General features: G+C 33.1%; 1 protein-coding gene across 1 annotated transcript in view; it reads left to right on the top strand.

The window, feature by feature from the left end:
* Window positions 1–849: 849 nt before the first annotated feature.
* LOC129799694 (disheveled-associated activator of morphogenesis 1) overlaps window positions 850–11,002 on the top strand; it is a 55,918-nt gene continuing 45,765 nt past the window's right edge. Inside the window, exon 1 of the mRNA XM_055843861.1 lies at window positions 850–1,631. Within this exon, the coding sequence (XP_055699836.1) occupies window positions 1,584–1,631 (48 nt within the window). The 5' untranslated portion in view covers window positions 850–1,583. The remainder of the gene's footprint in view (window positions 1,632–11,002) is intronic.

Below are 11,002 nucleotides of genomic sequence, written 5' to 3'. Positions count from 1 at the left end.
TTTAAATCTGGCAACTCTATCATTAGATGTGATTATTTCATAATCACAAATATTGTAATCCTCTAATTTTATCGACAATTTGAATTGTCCGAATTGTCGAATAAATTTTCTTTTTCTTCATTAAAATTCTTCATGTGAGATTTTTGTAAAATGATTTCAAAATGATTTCATGCATAAAACTGACCCATCTCCAACTATTGCGAAAAATCGCCAGATTAACTTTCTATCTCTTTAAGTTTTAGTTATTCTACATAATAGTCAATTTTATAAAGTAAGATCTCTAAATTGTCACAGAGTTGTTAATAGAATTTGCATGAGTTCATGATCAGCCCCTAAATTAAGCGTATATGCTGTCCCTATTTCTCAGCAAGTATTCATGTGGCACCAATAAGATATTTGCAGACCTTTCAGCAATGCAACTATGAATTTGAATTACCAAATGAATTATTGAGGTGTTTATGCCTTTTCCTTCGACAGCGCAACTTTTACTGAAAAGCTCTCTCACCTTTTTGATCAATTCTGTTCCCCTCTTTATCTCTCTCTCTCTTTTGGATAGAAAAAAAACTTCTTCTATCATGGAATTCCAATATTTTATTATTTTAATGAACATGATCATGTGTTAATTTATTGATCTCTCTCCGTACTCTCTAACTCTCTTTTTTCTCTCTCTCTCGTGCTTTTTTTCTCCATTACTCACCGATCTCGCGGTTATTTTTTGTCTTTCCCATTTCATTCTCTTCCTCTCTTTGGTGCTCAATCGTAGTGTTTTGGTGGGAATTGCAAGTGGTGCGAGAAAGGTAAATAACAACACAAGAGCGCCAGGTACCGAAGCACCTGCACAAGAGATCATTTGGTAACACACTGGCGAACGATCAGCACGTGTCGTGTGTCTTTTCCCATTCAATCTCTTGGTGCATTTCCCCGTGAGGATTCTTTCAACGCGAAAGACTTCGGTGTTAAAGGTGGTGCCAACAGAAAGATATATACTTAAGTGTGCTACCTTCAAAGGTGAATTTCTCTGCAGAAGGGGCATAAAGAAATTGCACCATTTGTCGGGAAGATCATCAAGGTGGTGAAGAACCAAAAGTGCGGTGCATGGATATAACTCTGTAATGTTAGCAAAACCATGACATTATGACGAATAATTGAGTTTTCGTTTGCTGAGCTTTGTGAAGTTAATTGACGCTAAAGAGATAATTTAACACAAAAGTGAATAAGTTCATTGTCTTCTTGTGGTTTTCACAGTACTTTTAATTCATAAATAGGCTTCCCTCCAGCCTATCGTATTAATTTGTGAATTGTGTGTGCGTATGAGGAAAAAAAAGAGGCCTACAATTTTGAGATAATAGAGTTGAGGAAAGAGTTTGAGGAAAAATCATAAGACTCTCGTGCTTTAAATGTTCACCTTTCAATTCCGCAACTAAAAATGCTGTGACTTTTTTTTTATTTTGAGCTATTGTGTCCACTGACCGAAATTTGTTAATTTTTTCTATCTCTGGTATTGTGAATATTTTGTGTTTTGTTCATTTTGCGAGAGAGGCCTTTTTTCTGCGTGACCACGAAAGTAAAAGACAGCTACAACTATGTGCACCAAAAACCAAATAAACATCTTGATGGAGAAGCTAAATGTGGTACGTTTGCATTATTAGTCTTTCATACACGATCCTCTCACCATTTCTTGCCATAATTTGGTGCTTTAATTAGTTAATTATGAAACCAACTGTAAACAGAATTATCGAATAAAACTGATCATCGAATGGATAATTCTTCACATCTTACACTGCTTCATCTGAGAAATTAAAAAAAAATAAAGGGGCAGGTGGAGCACTTTTGAACAGTCATTTCAATTTTAAGTTTACAACTATATAGTTATAGTTATTTATAGCTATTTAGTATATAATCAATTATATATTATTATCTCATTAAAATATGGAGCAGTTTCAGACACCAAATTATGACTCTTTAATTAATGATAAATAAATTAGATCGAGTTTGTCTCTTACTTATTCCATTTTGCTTCTTCTAACAAGTTAGGGAAAGTGCCCATACTTAGTACGATCCTAAGCTTCGTAATGACTAAATTTTTCCTATGTTTTTGAATAAATATTACTCGGAAATATATTTTAAAAACTGAACACTTCCACTAGTTTTTAAAATATAGGAGCAATTAATCACACTTGAGAAATACGAAAAATTTAGTCATTACCAAGCTTGGGATGGGATCGAACGAAGCATGGGCACATTCCGCTATAATTTTTGCATTATGCTAGTTGTCATAATAAACCATCATATTTAAATGACGCACTTGATTTAGTATATAGAGGAAAGGACGGAAAATACTCTCCCTTCGACCGCTCAAGCCTTCGAATAATGTCAATTTTCTTTTATTTTTCCCAAGGGACTTATACATTTCTCTTAAGTTAGCTTATTATCAATTATGAATAATTATGTTAAGAGTTTGTGTAAGTCGGTTAGGAAAAATAAAAAAAAAATCACATAATTCGAAAGTATGAACGTTCGAAGGGAGAGTACTTTCCCCTATATAGCGGGATTTTTGCTGTTTACTCATGAAGGCTGTTAACATAAGACAGGGGTGGCCACTACTTAAGTATCAGTAAGCGCACGGGCGTGTTATAAATGTTCCTGATTTAGTACAAAAAGCTTAAATGACAAAATAATTAGTAGTAAAATATATAAGAAATAATTCAGTTAAATAATACAGCATATAGAGAAGAGTAGGGTAATTTCACCCATGGATTACTTTCGAAAATAAACATTTTAGAGAAGAAGAAAAATATTCAGCAAGTGTTCTGTATATTTTCAGATAGTCGATACTCAAGAGAATTTAACAGAACTTAGTTAGTTTGAATATCGTTCATATTCAAGTTCAGCTGTCTAAAACTACCCCATTGTCCCCTATAGATAAAATACCTTTTATTAGTTAAAGTAGAGAAGCAAGTTGTTTACCGCAAAAAAAATCAGCGTGTACAAAACAACCCCCTTTGCACCTATTTACAAATATTTTATTACGAGCTCGTGCAAATGCTTTGAGTTCTTGTCTTTGCGATGCTATTTTTTACGAGGTTGCACAAAAGAAAAAAAAATAACATGGGGAAACCGACAAAATTGTAGATTCCATGTATTATGGTAGGGAGTTCCAAGAGGAATTAATAAAAATTGAATGAATATTAATGCAAACGCATTGATTCATAAATAAAAGTTTCATATAATGTCGTAATAGTACAAAGGTGTTTAATTAATAATTAATAGCGTTCCGAAATAAACTGCCAGCGAACAAAATACATTGCAATAAATTTACCAAAGATGATCGCACTTTTGTACCATTTGCGGGACGTTCTGTTTGGCGCATTTATAAAATGGATTGTGGGTACGAAATGCCTGAATTTCAAAATGTCAACGCTCTTGTGAACTATCACGAAGATTAAATTGTGTTTTGTAAGATCTCTTTCGCATTTTGCCACAATTCTGGTAAAAAAAAAAATAAACGACACTCTTGCTGAGGAATATTTTGAATAATTTGTCGCAAGTATTGCCACCCAAAAATTTTACACTCCCAGCAATTTTCCCTCCATAATGTTCAAATTTGCGAGATATGTGAAAGATCGTGACCCAATTTTCTACCATTTAACGTGCAATATTTTGCGGGAAATATAATTTACGTTCACAGGTCGGGGAAGCTGGGTAATATAAAATGAAGAAGTGTGTCGAATTGTGGTCAAAGATTTACAGTAAAGTTATTCTTAAAGATTTTATCCTGAATATTAGAGGTTTTGAAAAAAAATGATCATCATAAATCAGAAAGAAGCAGGTGTATTGTTTGGACAATTTCCACTTAACCATCAATTTTTTTTTCCATCACGAATTTGCAATCGTGGGATAGGGGAAGCAGGGAAAGAGAATTTATGCACAGCAATATTGAGGAAAGAAGGAGGGATTGAAAAGAAAAATGAGTGAAATGTAATGAAAATTCATCGAAGATATTCAATGATCATTGTTTCATTGCATTTTCCATCGATATAATCCATTGTTTATATACAAAAAACATTTTCTCACGAGTTCATTTGAAATTCCCCCTGAAAAAGCTACAAGAACATTTTCAACAAAAAAAAGAGTACTCGCAGTAAGAAAGAATTCAAAAATAATAAAATTTACAACGAGCAATTGTACAATAACATAAGTCAATGAATTGAAAACAAAGTTTTGTTGTGCAAAAAAAAAGCTTCTATTTAAACCGATATTTTATTAATGAAATGATGGAAAAGTCAGATACGGATGTTAATGATTATGAGGTGGATAATTGAAATAAGTGAAACTGCTTTTTCTTCTTCTCTCTAAATGGACAGTGCAAAAGAGAAAAAAAACCTGAGTTCGTGTGCCAATAGTTAATTACAATAGTCCAAGAAAAAAAAGAGACTTTGCGATTTCCCTTGAAGCCAAGATCACTTATAGTCGGTATGTCACCTCAAACATACATTTTCGCCACTTCTTTTCATTTGTCTACAGAGTTTTGTTGTTTTCTTATGGCCTCATGGTAAGGGAAATGAATGTTAAATTAAAAGCAAAAAATACCTTATGTGAATACCACATTAAATGTGAATTATTTGTACCGCTGTCATCAATGGGTCATGGGGAAAAAAACTTGAAAGATTTAACACGAAAGTCTCCCCAATAATGCTATTGTATACGTGATGATTTCCTCTTGAGGCCTCTCGGTGGTCCAACTATGGGCTATAATCACATAGTTAAGACACATACTTTTTGAACACTAATTGCACTAAAATATCCCCCCTGAGACTGATCCCAATTTGGAGTGCTATATTGTGAGCAAATTACATACCACAAGGCACCTGAATTACTCCAATTGAAGGACTCAGTGATCTCAATATCTGGGCGATCATTTCTGACGATCATTTAATGCAATAACCGCACAATTTGTTAAGAGCAACAATGGAAATGTGCACATGAGAAAAATTTCAGATTTTTTAGGCTGGAATGGTGTTAAATTCTTTCTTAATTGCAGCTCTTGTGATCTTGCAGATTGGCAAACTTTCTCTGATCGAGCTCATAACTGTAGAGTAGATATATTAAAACTATCTGATTCTAAAAACAGTGCACACAGAAAAATGAAAAATTCTTAAACAGAAACACCCAGGAATTTAATTTCAAACTCCATCGAATGAATGCCAATGCCCTAATTCTAAATCCTTGATCATTTAGTTTTAGTTGCAATTTGCAAATCTGTAGACATTTTTCATTTTCCAGCTAATGCTGAACTTAAGTTCCCGATCTCTTAATTTGAAAGAGATAAGGATTCTAGCTCATTCCTTTCGCTCAGGGCTTCTAAACTTAAACGCCTCGGGGATTCACGTCCAATTTAAGTTCCCAGGATCTTATATATTCTTAAATTTAGAGTCAAAATTTTTCTGTGTGTAGAGTTTCGCTATAGTCCATATTTGGTTCCAGATTTGACACTTGGGTCGCACTATAGTCCATGTCATTTTTTAAAATTATCAACGACTTTTAGTATTGAAATTGCTCGACGGCTTCCACTTTCTTTGCAATTGTGATACTTGTTCTCGCTCTCTTCGGATCACAATTATCACAACTACTCAATAAAGTTTGCCAAAAATATTAAAATAATTATGACAACATTACATGCCGCGTACTAAAATACATAACCTAACTTAAAATCAGTGTTTTGAAATCAGCGGTCGATAAATTGTACACTATAGAGCGATGGCCTATAGCGGGGCTCTACTGTACAGTAGGGGAAAGTGACCATGCTTGATACGATCCCAGCTTGATAATAACTATTTTTGTCTTGTGTTAATCAATAGTTGTGACTCCTCGCAATATATTTTAATAGCTGGTATTAAGTCTCACACTTCCTGAAAAAATTAGGAGCCTAGCTCTTTTTTCCAAGTTTCAGGAAGCAAAAATCAAAAATAGGTCTAAAATTGTAATTTCAATACATGATATTTCATAAGTTTTTCTTAATTAATGTCGCTGTTCAGGAAAACTGCTATCATAGGCATATAGAGGGTTCATCAGTATTAATATTTATGTAAAAATATTTTTACTTGGGGACACTGTTTTTGATGGTGGTGACAAATTCATAAATTCTACCTGTGTCCATCCTATATTTTAAAAAGGGTCCATGAATGATAATTTAAAAGTGGTAACTCTATCATTAGATGTGATTCTTTCATAATTACACCTTTTGTAATTCTCCAATTTTATCGACAATTGACATAACCTTCAACCCTGTTGCCTGAATTTTAAGGTTGCAAAGTGACATTTTCTTGGACTCAAAGTGAAAAAATGGTTTTCACTAGCGCCCTAATGTCATAAAAACATGGCTTACAAAAAATTACATAAAAGTGATTTTAAAACCAAAAACCAGTCGTACAAACGATTTAAGCAGATAGATTAGAGTTCCGTCTAAATATTGATGTGCAATTTTTTGTATCCGGTGCAATTTTTACAGTGAAAATGGGCCTCCGAATTGTCGAATCAATTATTATACAGGAAGGCTCCGGACCCAACTTGTATAAAAATCGCCACTGAATTTCCATTTTCTTCTTGAGGAAAATCTAAGGTTTTTCAGGAACTATTTGAGGTTGGATTATGAACCTAATAAGTGAGACATTTTTTTATCATAATGGAAGAATCGCTTCGGATTGTGTGGTAATCAGAAAATAATCACAAACCTTGGAAATCATTTTGCAGTATCAAGCATGGTCACTTTCCCCTACGACTTCCATAGTGTCAAACCGTAAACATTTTAAACACTACTGGAAAAGTTTTCCAATTTATAAGTTGAATATCAAATTTTTAAAGTACTATTAATGACTCAAAGAACTTCAAAAAAGTGTATTAGTAGCAATTAATAATTTAGAAAATTGTAGGAGTATTGCACCCAATTGTATTGACACTATTGAAATCGTACTGTATAGGTAATAAATAACTGCTAAAATCAGTATCAGCCAACCATCAGTAGTACCTTACCTCATCATGGAAAAATATATCTTGAGTATTGGATAGTGGGATATTATAGTGGAATATCGAGGAAATTTTTATTTATTTGAAGTAAGGGAAAGCGCACTACCTTCGGACGACTCAAGCTTCAGAATTTTTTTTTCTATGTTCCTTATGGATTTCATCCATAGTTCTTTTCTGAACATTTGAGGCATTGAACTAGCTATTAAAATAATGGGCCAAATTAATTTATAATACATTGAAAAAATGATTTGTGCGAAGCACAAGGGCAGAATCACAATAACAGTAAAATGCTCAACGTATTTCGTTAATTTACGCATTTTCATTGCAATTCTTACGCAAATTTTCTATTACCGTATTACCTTATCTCATACCCGGTGTCACTAGGTGAAAATAATAAGAAAATTGAAGAAATAAAACGAAAATTCGATAAAGGGTGAGCAAAAAAACCTGTAGGGGAAATTCACCGTACAGTTTTTTTTGCTCACGGTTTATCGAATTTTCGTTTTATTTCTTCAATTTTCTTGTATTATTTTCACCTAGTGCCACCGAGTATGAGATAAGGTAACACGGTAATTGAGAATTTGCGTAAGAATTGCAATGAAAATGCGTAAATTAACGAAATACTGTAAGGTTTCGGCGAGCATTTTATTGTCAATGTGGTTCTGCCCTAAATCGTCGGAAGGTAGCGCGCTTTTTCCTAAATACCTACCTTCCTATTCATTGAAATATTTATCATTGTAATACAAACAAGGATACAAATTTTTTTTACAAATTGAACTCGATAAAAAACTTCATTTACCCGCTAATTCTGCCCCGGTCTCTCCCATCGAAAGAGTACTATGGACTTTTTCACTGTTCGAGGAAGAAAAGGGATGTTAATTTTGATTTCATGAAATTTTCCTGACTTAAAAATTGTGACGGAGGCAAAGAATCGCTTCGAGCTAATTTAATCAATTTCGGCCGAGATAACAGTTTATTAGACTCAATTCTTTAATCTCAAAATTGCAAACACTTCGAGATCACCTTTAAAAAAAATCTCAGTTACCAAAAGCTTAGCGGGCCTTATCATTAGTATTCGAAGGTATTTCTCTTGAGTAAATTTTTCATCAGTGCTTAATACAAAATTCTCGCTGAAATGTTTGTTCCCCGTATTATACTCTCATTATTAATCACATGATCTTGTCTTGATCACTGGTACAAGATAATGAGGCACTTTAGTCATTTTTTAATTCAACAAACTGATTTAAAAGCTGTGTAATGTAGGAACAACGATGAAAGATGGGAAAAAAGGGGTAAACATGTGGAGGCACAAAATGGAATTAAACAAGATTTTTTGGTGATATGGTGCAAAATGTCTGAGAAGATCACCAAAAGTGATGGTGTTTTGCAGCATTGGAAGCCTTGTTTTTTTTGTCATTCTCAGTTGTACGTACAAAATTTCGCATTTCTGGACGGCGCCACAGAGTAGAAATTCACGATCGAGAGAAATTTTTCATGTAGCGATGGAGAAATGCTGGGTGTTGCACATATAAATAATAAATAATATTGATGACTAGCAATATTAATGATGATAAAAAAAATTGGTAGACGATACTGTCTTCTTGAACTCTTGTCTTTCACTCAGACTCAGAAACCTACAATAACTAGCAAGTCATTTTGGGATCGTTTATCACGTAGCGCGAATAAAATTGACGACCGCGTATTTCCCTCCGTTATGTGCATTAGTTTATTGGAGGTGAAAAGTGGGATCGTATGGCAATAAATGAGAAGGGAATGTTCCATCTGCTATTTTTGCTCTACGTGCACAATTACTGAATCACTCCCAGGAGTGTGATCGTCAGCATAAACTGTTGTTCTCTTTAATCTTATTTTTTCTTCTTCAACAAACCATATAATCCCTCTACGACTATTCATAAAGATTCCACGATGATAACTGTATCTGGGAGAGCATCACTAAGAGAATCATCATGTCTTTTTCATTAACAATCGCATCGCCCTGGGAGAAATTGAGAAATTTCAAATTTCTAACTAATGGGTTGATGATCGTCGTGATCGTAAACAAATTAATCAAGTCTCGATTTCCTAACAATCACCATCTACTTGGTACAATTAAATTTCCACCAGATGATCGCTATATGAAAATGATTTCTTTTCTGCATCTTTGTTGAAAGTGAAATGTAAAAAAAGGGTGCAATAATGGTTTATTAATTGCAAAATAATATCTTATAAATGTCATAAAATACATAACGTTTGAATTTCCTGAAATTGATTATGTTACATCAAAATGTTATGAGAGAACGAGATCTTTTTAGCATCTTATAATCGTTCGAGTGTCATTTTGCTGACTTCCCAAACCACTTTAATGATGATGGTAAGATCGGCTGCTGCTGGGTGCTGATGATAAAACCCATTCCAACTCAATATTTCATTTTGCCGTTATGCAAAATTAATGTACAACAACTTTTTGCCCCCAGGACATTTTCACAGAATTTCTTCTCCTTCGCCACTAGTCTTGGGCACTCATCACATGTCACTTGAGGTGAGAAAATTAAAAGAAAAGCACTGTCAGAGAACATCCTATAAGAAGGTGATACCCCCACGCAATGATGTTTAGCCACGTTATTCACGCCTTGAAAAATCATTAATAACATATTGTCTACGCATAGTATAGCACTACTCATGCTGGGGGTATTGATCACCATTTGTGCCTTGAGATGTTCATGTTTTCTTACAAGATCAAAGATAGGGGAAGTTAGAGATGTCTTTGGCTCTTTTACAATGACGCATAAACTGAACTATCTACTGCATTAAACCTACCGTGCGTTGTAAGATTTCAAAAATAAGCACAGTATAAATACACAGTAAAAAAAATGTGTATAATTTTACTACTATAATAGTGCAAAATCGACCATTTAGTTGTTTAATTTAGAAATGTTTAAAAAATGCACAACATTTTGATAATTTATTGTCACGTGATTTAAAATTACCACTATTATAGTTGAAAAATTTTCAACAATGTTGTTTAATTTGAAAATTTGTAAAATTTTAACACTATAATAGTGTGAAATCCGATAAATTAATTATTTAATTGCGATCTGTGTAAAATTTCTCACTGTTATAGGGTCGGAGCAACGTCTGTTCGACAGGGAACCCCTATTGACACTTTTGTCAAAATGTTAAAAATTACTTAATGTATCTAGTCAAATATAAGTAATATAACGTTTTTTCTGTAATATACCTTTTACTATAAACAGAGATGTTCAAATTTCGTATCTCAAATGGTACAGAGTAGGGTGTCAGGTGCTGACACGAGTTCTTAAAGTGTCAATAGACGTTCCTTTCACCCTAATCATAAAAATTTTACAACAATGTTTCGTGATTTAAGACTGTTTGACAAATTCTAAAAATTACCACTATTGTAGTATGATTACAGTTTTTCACATTATTATAGTGTGAAAAAATACACAACTTTATGGTATTTTTTGTCACATGATCAAAACTTAACACTATTATAGTTTAATCATAATTTTTAACACTATTATAGTGTGAAGCCTTGTGTATTTCAACCAAATTTGTTGAATTTTTGAACAAAAGTTGTGTAAAAATTGTTGAATTTCCAATTAAGACTTATACTTCAGTCGAGATGCTTTTCATTGGGCAAAAGTCATATAGAACATCAAATATTTATATGCATAATAAGTATATCGTGAAGATCCGAGCATCAGATGTAATCATTTCGCATTAGGGTGGATCCCGAGTACAGGAAAAACCAATAAAAATGTCTAAAAAGGCAAAAAATAATATCTTCGAAATAAAATGAAAATTCAACAATTTTAAAAATTCAACAATTCCAAATTCAACATCTTGAAATTCAACAACTTTAAATTAAACAATTTTAAATTAAACACTTTTTCCAAATTTAACACTTTAATAGTGGTGTGAAAGATTACACACTGTAATAGTGTTAATTTTTTTACTG

The sequence above is a fragment of the Phlebotomus papatasi genome, chromosome 1, assembly GCF_024763615.1.
Source record: "Phlebotomus papatasi isolate M1 chromosome 1, Ppap_2.1, whole genome shotgun sequence".
Taxonomy (NCBI): domain Eukaryota; kingdom Metazoa; phylum Arthropoda; class Insecta; order Diptera; family Psychodidae; genus Phlebotomus; species Phlebotomus papatasi.
This window is presented reverse-complemented; position numbering and strand designations above follow the sequence as displayed.